The sequence below is a fragment of the Oryctolagus cuniculus genome, chromosome 15 (genome assembly GCF_964237555.1).
Source record: "Oryctolagus cuniculus chromosome 15, mOryCun1.1, whole genome shotgun sequence".
Classification (NCBI taxonomy): Eukaryota; Metazoa; Chordata; class Mammalia; order Lagomorpha; family Leporidae; genus Oryctolagus; species Oryctolagus cuniculus.
Genome location: NC_091446.1, coordinates 6,658,520 through 6,678,674, shown reverse-complemented (window position 1 = coordinate 6,678,674; position 20,155 = coordinate 6,658,520). Strand labels below are relative to the sequence as shown.

Below are 20,155 nucleotides of genomic sequence, written 5' to 3'. Positions count from 1 at the left end.
TTAAGATTTATTTATTTATTTGAAAGTCAGAATTACACAGAGAAAGAAGGAGAGACTAGAGAGAGAGGTCTTCCATCCACTGGTTTACTCCCCAATTGGCCACAACAGCCAGAGCTGCGCCCATCCGAAGCCAGGAGCCAGGAGCTTCCTCCAGGTCTCCCACGTGGGTGCAGGGGCCCAATGACTTAAGGCCATCTTCTACTGCTTTCCCAGGCCACAGCAGAGAGCTGGATTGGAAGCATACAGCCAGGACTTGAACCAGCGCCCATATGGGATGATGGCACTGCAAGCAGCAGCTTTACCCACTAAGCCACAGTGCCGGCTCCTAAAGATTTATTTATTTACTTGAAAGGTATATTAGAGAGAGAGAGAAGTAGAGACAGGGACAGACAGAGATCTTCCATCCCCTACATGTCCACAACAGCTATGGGAGTGCCAGGCCAAAGCCAAGAGCTTCTTCCAGATCTCCCACGTGAATGCAGGGGTTCAGGGATTGGGCCATCTTCCACTGCTTTCCTAGCCTCATTAGCAGGGAGCTAGACTGGAAGTGGGGCAGCTAGGACTCGAACCAGCATCCATATGGGATGTCAGCACTGCAGACCATGGCTTAAAATGCTGCTCCTGGCTCCTACCTTCAGATTTGCACAGCTCCGGCTGTTGTGGCTAACTGGTGAACCAGTGGATGAAAGACCTCTCTCTCTGCCTCTCCTACTCTGTGTAACTCTTTCAAGTAAATAAATAAATCTTTAAAAAAAAAAAAAAAAAAGAAAAGAAAAGAAAATGCTGCGCCATAGCGCCAGCCCCCAAATTAGAAAATTTTTACTCATAAATGATTCTATTACAAAAGTGAAGAGGCAAGGTGCAGTATAAATGTTATGTACTCCAAATCTACTGATAATTCTACAACCAGGAAGAAAGAAAGGCAATCCAATCTTCAAGTGTGCAAAAAAACTGAACGAGCATTTCAAAAAAAAGAATAGCTAAATACTCAAAATGCGTAAGAAAATATGCTTAACATTATTAATAAGAAAAATGAGAATAAAACCGTGAGATACTACTACATACTTATCAGAATTGCTGAAACTGTATAAACTGAAAAGACCAGGAACTGCAAGGGTGTGGAGCAACTGAAATTCTCACACACTGCCAGCAAAAATGTAAATTATTTCAACCATTCTGGAAAACCGTTTCGCAGTATTCACAGTAATCCAGCCCAATGTCCAACAGCAGCAGAATGAGTAAGTAACAGATTGTGCTGTAGTATATAACAGAATACTATCCCACAATGAAATAAGCAAAATCGGGCCAGCATTGTGGCACAGCAGGTTAAACTGCCACTTACAACACCCAAATCTCCCTTCAGAGTATCAGTTCCAGTCCCAGCCACTCCATTTCCCATCCAGCTGTCTGCTAATGCATCCTGAGAGGGAGCAGATAATAGCCCAAACACTTGAGTCCCTGCCACCCATGTGAAGACCCAGATTGAAGCTCTTGTCTCCTAGCTTCCTCTGATCAAGCCTCAGCTGATGCAGCCATGTCACTCTGCCTTTCAAATAATAAACAAACATTTTTTAAAAATAAAATAGCTGGCTCTGTGGTGCAGTAGGTTAACGCCTTGGCCTGAAGCGCCGGATTCCCATATGGTGCCGGTTCTAGTCCCAACTGCTCCTCTTCCAATCCAGATCTCTGCTATGGCCTGGGAAAGCAGAAGATGGCCCAAGTCCTTGGGCCCCTGCACCCACATGGGAGACCTGGAAGAAGCTCCGACTATTGTGGCCATCTGGGGAGTGAACCAGTGGATGGAAGACCTCTCTGTCTCTACCTCTACCTCTGTCTTTCAAATAAATAAAAATAAATCTTAAAAAAAAAAGGCAGAATAAAAATAAAATAAATGTAAAAGACAAAACGAAGATTCTACCTGATCCTGATCCTGGGTTGGACTAATAGTTGTTCAATATGACAACAAAAGCACAATCCATAAGATAAAAAGAATTAATAAACTGGACTTCATCAATATTAAGAATTCCAGGGGCCAGTATTGTGGCACAGGACATTACACCACTGCTTCTGATGCTACCATCCTATATGGGAGTACCAGATTGAGTCCTACTACCTGTGTTTCCAATCCAGTTTTCTGCTAATGCACCAAGAAAGGCAACCAACCTCAAGTACTTAGACTCCTGCCACCAATGTGGAAAACCAGGACGGAGTTCCTGACTCCTGGTTTCAGCCTGGCCCAAACCTGGCTGTTACAGGCATTTGGAGAATGAACAAATGGATGGAAGTTCTTTCTCTCTCTCTCTCTCTGCAACTCTTTCAAATGAATAAATAAATCTTAAAAAAAAAAAAAAAAAAGAACATCATATGTGAACAGCCATTCCACCCGAGAAGACATACAGGTGGCAGTAGGTGTGTGCAGGAGCTGGCGCTGTGGCATAGTGGGTAAAGCTGCCGCCTACAGTGGCAGCACCCCATATTTAAGGAAGAAATAACACCAACCTTAAATACACCCTATCAGGGGCCAGCGCCATGGCATTGTGGGTGAAGCTACCAAATGCAGCACCAGCACCCCTTATGGGTGCCAGTTAGTCCCGGCTGCTCCACTTTCCAATCCAGCTCCCTGCTAATGGCCCTAGAAAGCAGGGAAGGACGGTCCAAGTCCTTGGGCCCCTGCACCCACATGGGGACCAGGAAGAAGCTCCTGGCTCCTGGCTTTTCATCAGCCCAGCTCCAGCTGTTCTGGCCATTTGGGAAGTGAACAGTAGATGCCTTTCTGTAACTCTACTTTTCAAATTAATAAATCTTAAAAAAATAAAATAAACACTATCGGGGGGGCGGGTGGGGGAGGGGAGCGGGCCGCCATGGACGACAAGACGTTCACCAAGGAGCTGGACCAGTGGGTCGAGCAGCTGAACGAGTGTAAACAGTTCAACGAGAACCAAGTGCGGACGCTGTGCGAGAAGGCTAAGGAAATTTTAACAAAAGAATCCAATGTGCAAGAGGTTCGTTGTCCTGTTACCGTCTGTGGAGATGTGCATGGTCAATTCCATGACCTTATGGAACTCTTTAGAATTGGTGGGAAACCACCGGATATAAACTATCTATTCATGGGAGACTAGGTGGACAGAGGTTATTACTCAGTGGAGACTGTGACTCTTCTTGTAGCATTAAAGGTGCGTTATCCAGAACACATTACAGTATTGAGAGGAAATCATGAAAGCCGACAAATTACCCAAGTATATGGCTTTTATGATGAATGTCTACGGAAGCATGGAAATGCCAATGTGTGGAAATATTTTACAGACCTATTTGATTATCTTCCACTTACAGCTTTGGTAGATGGACAGATATTCTGCCTCCATGGTGGCCTGTCTCCATCCATAGATACACTGGATCATATAAGAGCCCTGGATGGTTTACAAGAAATTCCACATGAGGGCCCAACGTGTGATCTGTTGTGGTCTGATTCAGATGATCGTGGTGGGTGGGGTATTGCACCACGTGGTGCCGGCTACACTTTTGGACAAGACATTTCTGAAACATTTAACCACGCCAATGGTCTCACACTGGTCTCCCGTGACCACCAGCTTGTGCTGGAGGGATACAACTGGTGTCATGACCGGAATGTGGTTACCATTTTCAGTGCACCTAATTACTGTTACCGTTGTGGGAACCAGGCTGCTATCATGGAATTAGATGACACTTTAAAATATTCCTTCCTTCAGTTCAATCCAGCACCTCGTCGTGGAGAGCCTCACGTAACCCGCGCACCCCAGACTACTTCCTGTGAATTCCTCCTGGGAAACCTGCCTTTCTTTGTGGAAGTATACCTGGCTTTTAAAAAAAAAAAAAAAATATATATATATATATATATATATATATATATATATATTTAAAAGCAAACAAAGCAACAGTAATCTATGTGTTTCTGTAACAAATTGGGATCTGTCTTGGCATTAAACCACATCATGGACCAAAATGTGCCATACTAATGATGAGCATGTAGCACAATCTGAGACTGAAATTTAGTACACTATGTTCTAGATTGGTCAGTCTAACAGTTTGCTGCTGTATTTGTAGTAACCATTTTCCTCTGGACTGTTCAAGCAAAAAAAAGGTAACTAACTTGTTCCATCTCCTTTTGCGCTTATTTGGAAATTTAGTTATAGTGTTTAACTGGCATGGATTAATAGAGTTGGAGTTTTATTTTTTAACATATTCACAAGCTAACATCCAATTAACCAATTACCCTTTATTTTATTGAAATGTGTAATTAACTGATGAAAGTCATCTTCTTGGGAGTATGTTGTCATAACATTTAAAGAAATTTTCCTTTCATTTAAGCTAAATTACTGTTTTATGTTGATCTGCATATTTCTGTATATTTGTCACAACAATGCCTGCATCCTATTTGCTGTACTGAGCAAATAAACTTTCCATTTTAAACAACAACAACAAAAAAAAACAACACTATCAGAAAACAGAACTCAATGATACCAGTATAACCAAAGTTCGTCAAGGACATAGAAAAGAAAATTACTAGACAATCTTTATCAGGGACAAAGCTGCAAAAATCCTAAACAGAATACTAAACCGAATCCAATTATATATAAAGTTAGTTTCACTGTAATTCACTGATATTACCAGACTAAAAGAGAAAAATTATCTCAATATTTCAATGTAGGAAAAACATCTGGTACACAAGATTCTTACCAAACACACAGAAACATACCCTGTTGGTAAAGCAGGAATAGAAAAAACGTCTTCAATCTGATATGGGATTATCTATAAAACAAAGAGTAACATCACACCTAATAGTGAAATACTAAAAGCACTCTTTGAAAAGCAGAATCACACACACTGATGCTCTTTTTTTTTTTTTAAAGATTTATTTATTTATTTGAAGGTCAGAGCTACACAGAGAGAAGAGAGGGAAAGAGAGAAGAGAGGTCTTCCATCCGCTGGTTTACTCCCCAATTGGCCACAATGGCCAGAGCAGCGCCAATCCGAAGCCAGGAGCCAGGAGCTTCTTCCAGGTCTCCCATGTGGGTACGGGGGCCCAAGGACTTGGGCATCATCTTCTACTGCTTTCCCAGGCCACAGCAGAGAGCTGGATCAGAAGTGGAGCAGCCGGGATTCGAACCAGCACCCATATGGGATGCTGGAGCTTCAGGCCAGGGCATTAACCCGCTGCACCACAGCGCCGGCCCCTGGAGCTTCAGGCCAGGGCATTAACCGGCTGCGCCACAGCGCCGGCCCCTGATGCTCTCTTTCAACATTCTATGGGAAGTCACAGACAAAAGTAATGAGGGAGGATGGCCCAAGTACTTGAGCCCCTGCATCCACCTGGGAGACATGGAAGAAGCTCCTGGTTCCTGGTTCTGGACTAGCCCAGCTCTAGCCATAGTGGTCATTTGGGGAATAAACCCGCAAATGGAACACCTCTCTCTGTGTCTCTCCCTCCCTCTCTCTGTAACTCTATCTTTCAAATAAAAAAAAAAAAAATTTGAGGTGGGTTTCATGGAACAGTGGGTTAAGGCACCACTTGGGATACCCACATCCCATATTGCAGTGCTGGTTGAAGTCCCAGCTATCCAGCTTCTTACTAATGCATCCTGAGAGAGCAGAGGATAACTCAAGAACTCTGGCCCCTTCCACGCCTGTGGAAGACCTGGTGGCGTTCCCAACTCTTGGCCTCAGCCAAGCCTAGCCCTGGTTGTTGCAGGCATTTTGGTAGTGAATCAGCAGGTAAGAAGATCTCATTACCTCTCTTTTGTTCTGCCTTTCAAGTAGATAAAAGCATTCAAAAAGTAATAATTTAGGGGCCAGCGCTGTGGCATACCAGGCAAAGCCGCCACCTGCAGTGTCAGCATCCCATAGGGGCACCGGTTCAAGTTCCAGCTGCTCCACTTCGATCCAGCTCTCTGCTATGGCCCAGGAAAGCCACAGAAGATGGCCCAAGTGCTTGGGCCCCTGCACCCACATGGGAGACCTGGAAGAAGCTCCTGGTTCCTGGCTTTGGATTGGTGCAGCTCCGGCCGACATGGCCAACTAGGGAGTGAACCAGTGGATGAAGACTTCTCCCTGCCTCTCCTTCTCTCTGTGTGACTCTTTCAAGTAAATAAATAAATCTTTAAAAAAAATGTTAATGGATCCCCCAAAACTAAAAGCAACTCTAAGCTCTAAACCTGGCAAAATAAGCTATGGTTCCTACCTTTAACTAATTCTCATTTCTGTCCACCCCCTACATATACTTTATATTCCAATTTGCCAAATTATTTGCAGGCAATTTAACAAGCTGCCTCAAACTTTCTGCCTTTAGATATGACTTGAAATTCTCTCCCTTCTTATACTCCATCCACTTTTTTTTTTTTTGATGCAACAAAAAAAATTTAAATCCATTCATACTTTTTCCCATAATACACATTTACCATGAATTTTTAAAAGACCCCTTGTATGCAAAAGGTTCCCTCCTCACACCTGGGAGCCTGGCAGACACTAACTCAGCAAACTGGTACAGGGCAGAACCAGCCGAGCCTAGAAGTCACTCCAGAGTTCTAGAGTCACATGCCTGTGCGTCCTGAGGCAACCCAAGCCAAATGCTATAGTGCCTGACTAGAACTGTGTTGGAACAGGTCAGCTTCCACGTCCCCACTCTGCCTGCCAATAAGGGCCAGGATGTTGTGGTGCCTAACCTCCAGGCAGCCAAGAGCAGGAGCCACTCACACTCCTACAATTTCTACCCAACTTGGATATTAACTGCAAAACCCTCCCTATTCCCCTTTTCCAAAGTCATTCACTCCCTTTTCCATGTTCAGTGTGTATCTATTATCCAACACATCAAGCTATAGAATAAATCTCTTATGTCCATCTATCATCTATTATGCTATGAACAATTCAAGTCTAACATCTAGATTTTTCTGTTGCCAGTGCCTGGCACAAGGCTTGCCAAGAAGTATTCAATAAATTTCATTCACATCTATATTACAAATCAGACTACAAAACCATCTGGTATGAAGCCTACATCTTACAATTCCTCCAAAGCATGTAACACAGCAAGGAGTACCAGAGGCACATAACAGTGATGACTTAGCTACTACAGACCTGGGCCAAATCTCATTTCCAGGAATCAAATGCTCTTTTCAAACATATGTTCTTCTAAAATAAGGTATACATGCCCTACTGAAGCACAAAAGGTCATCTTCCATATACACACACATCTTCAGAGTTTCAAACTAGAAAAAAAATATTATAGATCACCTAGTCAAAACTCTTAGGAAAAAAACCGAAGCTCAGAAAAATCAAAGGGCTTGCTTCAATGCCACAGTCAGAAACACCAGAACCACGTCTCAGATTCTCCAACTTCTCATTTAGGGATTTGGGCCATAATCCCAAAAGACACGATCTTAAACATCACAATACCAAATGTGGAATCCTGAAATATCAAAATCTCTAAAGGCTAAAACCTCCAAAGATGGGGCCTGCGCTGTGGCACAGCAGGTTAACACCCTGGCCTGAAGTGTCAGCATCCATATGGGTGCTGGTTTGAGACCCGGCTGCTCCACTTCTGATCCAGCTCTCTGCTATGGCCCGGGAGGGCAGTGGAACAAAATACCCGCATGGGAGGCCCAGAAGAAGCTCCTGGCTCCTGGCTTTGGATCGGTGCAGCTCCGGCCATTGCAGCCAACTGGGGAGAGAACCACCGATGGAAGACATCTCCCCATCCCCCACACCCACCTCACTCTGTGTGTGTAACTCTTTCAAATAAATAAATAAATCTTAAAAAAAAAAAAAAAAAAAAAAAAAACTCCAAAGATGCAAAAATCCAAAAACTATGGCTCTGAAAGAATATTTTAAAAATATTAAAACTATTACATTTTTAAAAGTGGATTTATCTGAGAAACTTAAACATGACAGAACATGCCTTAGGCTACTTTACAAAATAAAATAGGCAACAACATACATTTTTGAAACTATTTATTTATTTGAAAGGCAGAATGACAGAGAAAGAGGGAATTACCCTCCGTCCACTGGTTCACTTCCCCTAAAGGCCACAACAGCAACCCTGGCAGAAACTAGAAGCCAAGAAGCCATCTGGTCTCCCTCCAGGGTGACAGGGGCCCAAACATTTAAGCCATTATTTGCTGCCTTTCCAGGCAGATGAGCAAGGAGCCACACCGGAGCAGCCAAGTCTCAAACTGGCCCTCCAAAATGGGATGCCAGTGTTGCAGGTGGCAGTATAACCTGCTACACCACAACATGGGCCCCAGCATACTTATTTTTGTAAGCATTAATATTCAAGTTATACTGTGATCAGTCACACATGTATGAATTATGAGACAAACTGTATTCATAAATAGGTCACAAAGCACAATGTACAAATGCTCGTTGCTACAGATGGTAACCAGGTGCAGGCCCTGAAATACTGTCTTGACAAGAGCAATCACAGCCTGTCACAGGTCACCACTGCACTCAGCTAAAGACCCAAGACCTGGAGAAATGACATCCTTCACAAAAACAGATGGACAAAAGGACACCTCAGCACCTCCTAAGAAGCTCCAACATTCTCACATATCACACGTTGCTTACACTGTACTTTCACCGAGTCAAACTTGCAAAAAAAAGGCATGAAATGAATGAGAACTGTAAGTCTTTACACAACATATACCTCTAATATTGGAAATTATGCAAAGATGAAATATGTACCATAGTAAATTATGCAAAACTATGCTGACAACAAGAGAAAAACAAATAAGCAAGCTTTTTTTTTTTTTTTCTGGACAGGCAGAGTTAGAGAGACAGAGAGACAGAGAGACAGAGAGAGAGAAAGGTCTTCCTTTTTCCATTGGTTCACCCCCAAAGGCCACTACAGTCGGCAAGCTGTGCTGATCCGATGGCAGGAGCCAGGTGCTTCCTCCTGGTCTCCCATGCGGGTGCAGGGCCCAAGCACCTGGGCCATCCTCCACTGCACTCCCAGACCACAGCAGAGAGCTGGACTGGAAGAGGAGCAACCAGGACAGAATCTGGCGCCCCAACCAGGACTAGAACCCAGGGTTCCAGACCACAGGCAAAGGATTAGCCTAGTGAGCCGCAGCACCACCCAAATAAGCAAACATTTTACAAATGAAAAAAGTATCATATGGATAAATTATGGGCAATTGCACAGAGGTAGTCCTCAACAGCTGGCTGGCATTCACAATCATTAACTCTATTTTGAAGTCTTGCATCAAGATGAATAGCTTTTTTTTTTCCTTTTAGGACATGGCTCTCCTCAGAGAATATTTCACACTCATTTTCTATGTGATGCTGCTCTTTGAAAGTATTCTGTGGCCGGCGCCGCGGCTCACTAGGCTAATCCTCCGCCTTGCGGCACCGGCACAGCGGGTTCTAGTCCCGGTCGGGGCGCCGGATTCTGTCCCGGTTGCCCCTCTTCCAGGCCAGCCCTCTGCTGTGGCCAGGGAGTGCAGTGGAGGATGGCCCAGGTGCTTGGGCCCTGCACCCCATGGGAGACCAGGAAAAGCACCTGGCTCCTGGCTCCTGCCATCGGATCAGCGCGGTGCGCCGGCCGCAGCGCGCCGGCCGCGGCGGCCATTGGAGGGTGAACCAACGGCAAAGGAAGACCTTTCTCTCTGTCTCTCTCTCTCACTGTCCACTCTGCCTGTCAAAAAAAAAAAAAAAAAAAGTATTCTGTACACACCAATATAAGCACTTAGATTCCCCACCTCTGCAACAATGCCTCCAGTATGCAGAAATCCATGCCACACTTCCTATATAGACCACACACTTGAAAGAAATAATGCTAGAGATCAAACAATAACACCATTGCATGTCTTCTTATCCTATCATATCCAATCAATTGGTAATTTCACTGGCTTCTTGGGCAAATGAGGTTTTTAACTCATTACAAGCTCCCAGAGGCTGGCACCGTAGCTCACTAGGCTAATCCTCCGCCTGTGGCACCAGCACACCGGGTTCTAGTCGCAGTCGGGGCGCTGGATTCTGTCCCGGATGCTCCTCTTCCAGTCTAGCTCTCTGCTGTGGCCCAAGAGTGCAGTGGAGGATGGTCCAAGTGCTTGGACCCTGCACCCCATGGGAGACCAGGAGAAGCACCTGGCTCCTGCCTTCGGATCAGCGCGGTGCGCCGGCCGCAGCACGCCGGCCACGGTGGCCATTGGGGGGGTGAACCAACGGCAAAAGGAAGACCTTTCTCTCTGTCTCTCTCTCTCACTGTCCACTCTGCCTGTCAAAAAAAACAACTCCCAGAATTTCATCAACTGAAAGGAAGGCCAATGCAGACAAATGCCACATTTTTAGACTAATGTTTCATCCTCTGCTAATCCAGGCTTCTGCATTTTCTGTCAGACGCAAGAAGTTTGATAGAAAGAACTTTACTGGTAACAGCCTGCAATTCACTCTTGGAAGCCTTGATGAGGACAGAAACGTAGCACAGCAGGTTAAACTGTCAAGTGCAATGCCAGCATCCCATACAGTACTGGTTCAAATCTTGGCTGTTCCATTTCTTTTTTTTTTCTTTTTTTGACAGGCAGAGTGGACAGTGAGAGAGAGAGAGACAGAGAGAAAGGACTTCCTTTGCTGTTGGTTCAGCCTCCATGGCTGCCACGGCCGGTGCGCTGCAGCCGGCGCACCACGCTGATCCGATGGCAGGAGCCAGGTGCTTCTCCTGGTCTCCCATTGGGTGCAGGGCCCAAGCACTTGGACCATCCTCCACTGCACTCCCTGGCCACAGCAGAGAGCTGGCCTGGAAGAGGGGCAACCAGGACAGAATCCGGCGCCCCGACCGGGACTAGAACCTGGTGTGCCGGTGCCGCAAGGCGGAGGATTAGCCTAGTGAGCCGCGGCGCTGGCCGGCTGTTCCACTTCTGATCAGTTCCTTGCTAATGCTCTTGGGAAAGCAGCAGGAGACAGCCCAAGTGCTTGGGCCCCTGACCATTCATACAGTAGACCCAGACAGCATTCACACACCTGACCAGTCAAGCCCCGCCCTGGCCACTCGGGGAATGAACCAGTGGATGCAAGTTCTGTCTCTCCCTGACTCTGCCTTCCAAAAAAAAACAAAAAACAAAAAACAAAAAAAGAGTAATCTTGATGTCCCCTAATTCCAAATCCAAATCTATCATTACAATTTAGGAATTAATTTGAAATCTATTTTCTCTACAATGTTCAACAAATCTCCAAATAAGCATTTATAAACTGCTTCACTTTTCCCAGTCATTAATACATAAATAAGTAAACAAGTTCTAGAATTCTTTTATCTAAAAGGAACAGGAATCATACATATTTGATAGAAACTCTATGGGCAGTTTTCAACGTGCCATCCATTAGCCTAAGCATGAGTTAGTTTTTCTGCTGGATTTAGAAGAAAATACAAGGAGCTCGTCTTCCACACTCAAGTCCCTAACCAAGAACAGTCCTCCTATAATGCATGTTGTAACATCAGAAAAAATAGTTGAGCAAAAGGTGTGTTTGGTTCAGAAAGTCACGAAGCATGGCCAGTGCCACAGCTCACTAGGCTAATCCTCCGCCTGCAGCGCTGGCACACCGGGTTCTAGTCCTGGTCGGGGCGCCGGATTCTGTCCCGGTTGCCCCTCTTCCAGTCCAGCTCTCTGCTGTGGCCCGGGAGTGCAGTGGAGGATGGCCCAAGTACTTGGGCCCTGCACCTGCATGGGAGACCAGGAGAAGCACCTGGCTCCTGGCTTTGGATCAGCGCGGTGTGCCAGTCGCAGTGCGCCGGCCGCGGCAGTCATTGGAGGGTGAACCAACAGCAAAGGAAGACCTTTCTCTCTCTCTCTCTCACTGTCCACTCTGCCTGTCAAAAAAAAAAAATGTCACGAAGCTTGTGAAGTCCCTTTCATTCTCTGATGAACAGTATTTTTGAAAGCAAACATGGCACACTGTATGAAGACGCAAAGGCAGTCCATACTGAATAATTTGGCAGGGGAGATTTCTTGTTGTTTTTGTCTGCACTTTCATGCCTAAGTTCTTCAAAACATTTACTGCTCGTGTATTTAGAGAATGGCTATAGTCACCCCATGGGAGACCAGGAAAAGCACCTGGCTCCTGGCTCCTGCCATCGGATCAGCGCGGTGCGCCGGTCGCAGCGCGCCGGCCGCGGCAGCCATTGGAGGGTGAACCAACGGCAAAGGAAGACCTTTCTCTCTGTCTCTCTCTCTCACTGTCCACTCTGCCTGTCAAAAAAAAAAAAAAAAAAAAACGCCGTGGCTCAATAGGCTAATCCTCCACCTTGCGGCGCCGGCACACCGGGTTCTAGTCCCGGTCGGGGCGCCGGATTCTGTCCCGGTTGCCCCTCTTCCAGGCCAGCTCTCTGCTATGGCCAGGGAGTGCAGTGGAGGATGGCCCAGGTGCTTGGGCCCTGCACCCCATGGGAGACCAGGAAAAAGCACCTGGATCCTGGCTCCTGCCATCGGATCAGCGCGGTGCGCCGGCTGCAGCGGCGGCCATTGGAGGGTGAACCAACGGCAAAGGAAGACCTTTCTCTCTCTGTCTCTCTCTCTCACTGTCCACTCTGCCTATCAAAAATAAAAAAAATAAAAAAAATAAAAAAAAAAAAAGAGAGAATGGCTATAGTCTACATATTTCCTAAGTATCTGCTGTCCACTTGAAAATCTGATTATAGCTTAGCCATTGCAATTAAGCAAGCCTGTTTATGCAGCACCAATAATTAGCTTTTAAGCTTTTATCTTTCACCATTAAGCAGTCTCATCCACTTGTCACAACCTTTCTGTGATGAAAAAATTCCATAAATCCCTTCCATTGTGTTGTAAAAATTACAGAAGAAAGAAGGGCACCTCGTTTCCCCAGTACCAAATCTGGGTGAGGGGCAGTGATGTGGCTTAACCACAGCAGGTTAGGTTGCCACATGTGGTAAGCCATCCCACATCAGGGTGCTGGTTAAGAGTCCCAGCTACTCTGCCTCTGGTCCAGCTTCCTGCTAATGAAGGCACCATTAGGTGGCCTAAGTACCTGAGTCCCTGCCATCCATGCGGGAGACTAGTATACAGTTCCTGGGCTGTTGCAGCCATCTAGGGGAGTGAATCAATGGATGGAACAGATCTCGATCTCGATCTCTCTCTCTCTGATGCTCCTCCAAATAATCTTTTTTTGAAAAACATGGGGAGAGCAATGGGCGCTATGGCGTAGTGGGGTAAGCTGCCACCTGAACTCCTGTGTTCTATATGGGCACTGGCTCAATTCCTAGTTGCTCCACTTCTCTGCTAATACATCTGAGAAAACAGTGGAAGATGGACAAAGCGCCTGTGCCCAGCCACCCAGAGACCCAGATGGAGCTCCCAGGTCCTGGCTTCAGCCCGGCCCAGCCTCGGATGTTACGGCCATTTCAGGAGTGAAGCAGCAGGTGGAAGACCTCTGTCTCTCGGGGCCAGCACTGTAGCGTAGGTTAAGCACCTGCCTGCAGCACCAGCATACCATACGGGTACTGGTTCAAGTCTGGTTGCCCCACTTCCAATCCAGCTCCCCGCTGATGGCCTGGAGAGCAGTAGAAGATGGCCGACGTGCCTGGGCCCCGGCCTGTGAAGGGAGACTGAAGAAGAGACGCAGAAGCAGCTCCTGACTCCTGGTTTCAGATCACGCCCTCCAGCAGATGGAAGACCTCTCACTCTCTCTCTCCCTCTCTGCCTATCTCTGCCTCTCGAGTAAATAAATAAATCTTGAAAACAAAACAAAACAAAACAACAGATCTCAGTCTCCCTCTGTCTCTCTGCCTTTCAAATAAATAAGTCTTTAAAAAAAAAAAGAGCCACAGAGGTAGAGATCTTCCATCCACTGGTTCACTCCCCCAGATGGCTGCAACAGCCAGAGCTGCACCAATCCGAAGCCAGGAGCCAGGAGCTTCTTGCAGGTCTCCCATGTAGGTGCAGGGGCCCAGGACTTGGGCCAACTTCTACTGCTTTCCCAGGCCATAGCAGAGAGCTGGATCGGAAGTGGAGCAGCCGAGACTCGAACCGGCGCCCACATGGGATGCTGGTGCTTCAGGCCAGGGCGTTATCCCACTGCACCACAGCACCAGCCCCAATAAATCTTTTTTTTTTAAAGGACTAAATCTATATTAATTAGGGTTCTTCAGAGATATAGAGTAGATATGAAGAAAAGGGATTTATCAGAGGAATTGGCTCACGATTCTCGTGGCTGAGAAGCCCCGTGACAGGTCATCTGCAAACAGCAGACCCAGGATGCCAGTCCCACGGCACAGGACAAGTCCAAGGGCATCAGAACAAGGGAAGCCAATGGCAGAGCTCTTGGCCCAAGGCTCAGATGCTGAGGACTCGGGAGCCAAAGACCAGTGTGTCTGGGGTTCTGATGCCCAAGGCACAGAAGAAAACTGCCCCAGGCTCAGAAACGGCCCGGCCTGCCTTCTGCACTCGCTTTCTTCAGGCCACCACTCCACAGGAGGGTGTCTACACTGAGGGCTGAACTCCCCTCCCCCACCTCACTCACACACACACATAAAGTCACTGGACAAACCCTCAAACACACACCCAAAATGAGGTTTCCAGGCCTTCATTCCACCTAACATGATGCCAGTACCCTGTGTATAACTGAAAACGCACTAATCCCTTCCCCAGAATTCAGCCTTCTACCAATTTTACATAGCTGTTTTCTGCTGTTTTTTTCCCCTCAATAGGAATTGAGATTTTTCAGAATTTCAGCATTCGGGATTTTAACCTTTCGGGATTATGATTTTCAGGATTTTACACTTTAAGCATCTGGACTAAAAGTTCTGATCTCCTGGGACTTCAACACTCAGAATCACAGCTTTCAGGATCCTGACCACCACCACGCACTGTGGTTCCTCTCAGGGCATGAAGCCTCCCTTTAGCACCACAGAGATTCCCAAAGTAAAGGTCTGACTGCCCACGACTCCATCCTCAGATGGCTAATCTCCTCCTCTACCGAGACTTTTAAAGTCACAATTTAAAATTTGGCTCAAACGCATGAATACAAAAAGTACCAACAAGTTCAACCAGGAAAACACCATTTCCAGTCCCAATATCAAGCACGGAAGCATCCAGCGGAATCTTCTGTTTCTGCATCCACCTGATTAGTCGCATCATACTCTCTTCTCCAAACCTGTCAGAAACAAAAAATCATTAATCAAGTACCGACAGCAAAAGTTACAACCATATCCCATTTGTTTATACCACATGGCCAATTAAAAATTTTAAGATTTATTTTATTTATTTGAAAGGCAGAGTCACAGAGAGGGAGGGAAGGAGATCGATCTTCCACCTGCTGGGTCACTCCCCAAAGGACCAGAGCGGCTGGGGCTGACCTAGGTTGAAGCCAGGAGCCGGCAGCGTCATCCAGGACTCCCACAAGGGTTCAGGGCCCAGGGATTTGGGTCATCTTCAGCTGCTTTCCCAGGTGCGTTAGCCGGGAGCTGGACTCAAAGTGGGGAAGCCAGGGCTCGAACCAGTGCCCACATGGGATGCTGGCACTGCAGGAGGTGGCCCAACCTGCTATGCCATGTCAGCCCCATAAATTTGTTTTTTGAGAGGCGCGGAGACAGAGATCTCCCATATACTGGCCCACTCCTCAAATGCCCGCAATGATCAAGCTAGACAGGCTGAAGCCAGGAAATTTTTTTTTTTTTTTTTTTTTTTGGAGATGTTCAACAAAAAGAATTCCAAGATCACGAGCACGAATCACGAAGACACAGTCACACCCCAGCCTATCACCAGGGGCCAGGCAGTCATGATCGCTCAAGCGCTTTAGCAAGGCCAGGTCCTGCTCAAGTAAACTGGCTCATCACTGACGTAAAGCCAGGAATAATTCAAACTTCTCACGTGGGTGGAAGGGACCCAACTGCCTGAGTCACCCCCTGCCGCCTTCCAGGCTGAGCATCAGCAGGAAGCTGGGACTGAGAGCAGAACCAAGGCACCTGCATGTGGGACGCGGCAGCGTAATTGCCAGCTAACGTCTCACTCCATGTTTTTTTGAAGATAACAGGTAGTATTTACAATGAGTTCATCTTTGTCTCCATTGTTATCGAGGAGAAAATGCCTCCAAAAATAGCAAATAGTTAAGATCAGTATTGATGCCTCTCGGTATCAGCAGTAACACCTGTAGACGTTGGTGGCTCAAAATCGCACTGAATATTTTAAAAAGACAACTATAAAATGAAAGCAATGTCCTAATACTCTGATCAAATTTAAATGAATCTTTAAAAGCGGGAAGAGATACCTTAAATCTGACCACTGAAGCCAGATTCAATCCAGGGCTCCCAAAACTTTTATGCTTTGACTCGGGCCTTACATTAACTGATGTCTGTGTCTGCCTGTGTATTAACATATACACAACCTTCTGGACCATAACAAGTTTTTTATCCGACTCACCAGATTTCTCCTGTGTCTCCATATTCCTGGAAAGTCTGTAGTTCTCTCTCATAGACAGCATCCCAACTACACAGACAGTGAAACGTAAAGCAGACTCTTGAATTAAACTACATCGTTAATTAAACGTTTCTATTAAACTGCACAGCTATTTACGACAGAGGCTTAGACCATTACTAGCATTATCAATAAGATGCACACAGCTCAGTCTCTCAACATCCTCGGGTTAGAAGATGGACAAGCAGAACAAGTTTGCACCTGCAAAGCACTCGGAACAATAGCTGCTGCAAGTCACCAAGAGAGAAACCCGGAGGCATTCACCCAGAGGTGCCCAAGCCCCAGACTCACCCCCAGAAGTGCGCCTGGGCGGCAGGGCTGCCCACCACCTGTGGGACACGGGGCTCTCCGAGGCAGAAGCTGCCCTCCCCGCCGCGTGCTCCCCAGCCTTCTGCTCACGTTGGCTCCGGCGGGCGGGCGGGCGGGCGGGCGCGCGCGGGCGCAGCCGAGCCCTTCGCTGGCCTCCGCGTTCCCCCCGCACCCCCTCTCGAATCCCTGCTCCCCGCGCTCGCCCCAAGTTCCCACTCATCCTAACCGGCCCCCGCAGCCGCTCGCGCCTCCGTCAGCAGCTCCGCTCCCGTTCGCCTCCACCCCACGAGCGCCCGCCTCCTCCCCGCAGCCCTGCGACCCCCAAGCCGCCCACCGAGACTCCCCAGCTGGCCCAGGACGCCTCCCCAGGGCCGCAGGGGTCCCTAACCCTACCCCGCGAGCCCCTGACGCGCCAACTCCCTGAAATTCCGGCTGGGCGCCCCGGGGCGGCCCCCGCAGAGCCCACCCCGGCCTCTCGCAAGGCCACCTCGCGCTTCCTCCCGTCACGCCCCCCGGGCTCGCCCAGACCCCGCCGCAGCCTCCCCCGGCCCGGGACGGCCAGCGCCGCTCACCCTGCCCTGCCCCGCGCCACACTCACTGCTCTCGGGTCCCCAGAGCCGACGGGACGAAGCCATCCTCCGCGGGACTGCCCCCTCGGGACGGCGCCGCGGCCACACCGCCGCCGCCGCCGTCGTCGTCAGCGCCCGAACTCATCTCGCTCGGCGTTCCGGACGGCAGTTGAGCCCGCCATAGAGATGGGGCGCGGGTAGAGCGGACGCCAGTGACGGGTGCCTCTAGGCTGCGGGAGGCCTCCCTCTCTACTGCTCCAGCCCCAGCCCGGGTGGTGGGTGGGGCGCGAGAGGCTCCGCCCCTTCTGCGCGGCTTGGGGGTCCCCAGCGCTGACGGCTTCGGGCAGAGCTGAGTCTGCCGGCGCTCGTCGGATGTGTGCATCCTTTAGGGACGCCCGTGTGTCAGGGACTATTCAGGGAAAACGGCTGATGGTGGAGAAGCCGCGGCGCAGTCCCTAGAACTGGGCCCGGGGTTGTGGGGCTGTGGCAGAGAGGGCAGCCCGGTTGGGACCCTGGCTGCTCCCTGCTAATGCGCCCCTGCCACCCACGTGGGAGGCCTTGAGGGAAGTGAACCAGCGATGGAAGATTTCTCTCCCTCTATGTAACTCTGACTTTCAAATAAATAAATCTTAAAACAGAAAAAAACCCTAGCGCAAACACCCTCTTCCCTGCGAGTGGTGGTGTGGCCAGAGAAGTGCGGGGCACCGGCTCCTGTCCCTGCTGTCTGCCCCACCCGAAGGCTGCTTTCACTGGCTGGGATTCTGCCCCCCTCACCCCGCTCCGTCCCCAGCTTCTCCACCCCAAGAACCCCCACTGGGTTCAGTGTGCAAAGTCAGGGTCAGCGACCCTTGGTAAGTCTCAGCCCTGCTAGTGAGACGCCTGCCGCTGTCCAAGTCAGCCTCTGCGTGTCGCAGCTCCCTCTCTGCACTGTGCAGTGCTCGGCTTGTTCCACAATATGGCTCCTGGCTCCTGAACCTGAGATTCTGCCTGACTCTGACAGTGGTGCAGTGTAATGGAGGAGATGGGGCGGAGGTAGGGCACAGTGGCCTCCATGCCTTTTGAGACGCCCTCGAGCTACATGGGAGTTGCCCGGGTTGCAGTCCCAGCTCTCACAGTTCTAGCCTCTTCCTAACAGTGCTTGGAGCCGCACCACCCACGCAGGAGATCCAGGAGTCCCAGACTCTTGGCTTCGGTTGGCCCTGCCCTGGCTGTTGGAGGCAGTTGGGGAGTGAACCAGTGGACGGAAGACCTCTGTCTCTCTGCCTTTCAAGTTAAACCAAAATAAATGATTTAATGCAGGTGATCTTATGGGGCGAGGATCTGGGGTATTCTCCGTAGCAGCAGTTGGGTTCATGGTGCAGTGTCCTACACAAGGCCCTCAAAGGCCCCATCAAGGCTGCTTTCCAACAACCGGAATGTTTCCTATGACACATTTCTGTTGCCATGGCAGGTAGCAGTCCGGTCACAAATCCCCAGAGGTACAGAGCGCCAACAGCACTTTTCCAGCTCACAGAAACCCTGATGAGGGCTGATTGTGCGTCTCTTCTTGTATGTGATATTCCGAGGTCTTCAAGCAACTGCTGGTGATGGAATAAAGTAAAAGGCAGATGGGAATCCATGTGCACAGTGATTAAAGAACTCAAAAGAGAGCGTAAGTAACCTTATTACAGAGCAATAAAACCGCCGGATGCCACAGCCAATTAGAGCTGTCCTGGCGCGTGGTTTTGATTTTTTCTAGACTCTAGATGCCACAGAAAGCGAACTAGACTGTGACTGAATGGTTCTTAAAAAATTGTACGTTCTAATTAAGCACCAATGGAAGATAAGCCCATCTCAGCCTGGTACCTTGCCAGTGCTAAAGATGTTTTTGCTGTGTGTGATGAAAGCTATAAACAGTTGCTGGTATGGAGCCCTGGAAAAACCCACAGTTTATTCAGTTCCTTTTCTGACCCCAGGCAGGATTACTCTGGCTGTTTAGTCCTGAAGGCTGCTGTGTGAGGCACCACCTCTGATCACCCAGGGTGACGGTAGGTGGAGGGGAAGCTCAGTCCCAGCAGAGCTGCCCATCTCCAAGGAGAAACAGGAAGGTGCCAGGAGCAGGATCCCTCCCCCTGGGAGCCAGGACGGTGACACAGGAGGGGACTTCTAGTGGGTTGCCCGGCTCCTTCCCTTCTGACCACTGCAGCCTGGCACCCACTCACCTGCAACTCCTGAAATGGTGCTTCCAGGAGTTCTCAAACACCTGCCAGTTGGCAAACCCAAGGGTCAGGTTCCAGACTCGCTCCCTCGAAGGCAGCCCTGCTGAGCACACCCTCTGAGAGCGACTCCTTGTGCTCCCACTACCGGCTGCTCTGTAAACGAGACAGTGAAAAGCGGAGCTAAGCACCTGCCTTTGGAATTCGAGCCCTGCTGTTTGAACCCTGGCCTTACTGTGTGTGGCCATGGGCAAGTTCCTTATCTTCGCATGGCTTCAGTGTGCCCATCCTTACAACACAGATGAACATAGCACTTATCACATAGGGCAGCTGCAGAGAGGGCATCCCTGTAAAATCCTGTCTGCCTAGCACATGGTAAACGCTCAGTAAATGTTCATTTCTTCACCTGTAAAATGGAGACTAAAATGAGTCTACTTCAGAGAGCTGTTAGGAAGAGTAAACAAGTCAATACACTGTACATATATAGAGCTTTGACCAGAGCCTGACGTGGTGTTGTCAGTGCTAGGAACAGGTTGGCTATCGCTCTTACTATGAGCGACTTCCAGTTCCAACGTCTTGCCCCGGCTTCTACTGATTGTGGCTGCCCAGGTGTCCCTTTTACTTTAACCTAGACATG

General features: G+C 48.6%; 1 protein-coding gene and 1 pseudogene across 4 annotated transcripts in view; one reads left to right on the top strand and one right to left on the bottom strand.

Annotated features, from left to right (window-relative positions):
- EEF1AKMT2 (EEF1A lysine methyltransferase 2) overlaps window positions 1-17,511 on the bottom strand; it is a 104,436-nt gene extending 86,925 nt beyond the window's left edge. For 3 of the 4 annotated variants that reach the window (XR_007914522.2, XM_051833541.2, XM_002722148.5), the window contains exons 1-3: window positions 17,353-17,511; window positions 16,392-16,457; window positions 15,012-15,126 (exon numbers count right to left, since the gene is read on the bottom strand). Coding sequence is in view for 3 of the 4 variants with exons in the window: in XM_051833541.2 (XP_051689501.1) it covers window positions 15,012-15,126; window positions 16,392-16,457; window positions 17,353-17,468 (297 nt within the window). In the remaining variant the exon portion in view is untranslated. Of the gene's footprint in view, window positions 1-15,007; window positions 15,127-16,391; window positions 16,458-17,352 lie in introns of all 4 variants that reach the window. The other variant, XM_070057092.1, reaches the window with a different exon arrangement.
- Window positions 2,835-3,805, top strand: LOC100341133 (serine/threonine-protein phosphatase 2A catalytic subunit beta isoform pseudogene; annotated as a pseudogene).
- Window positions 17,512-20,155: the final 2,644 nt, after the last annotated feature.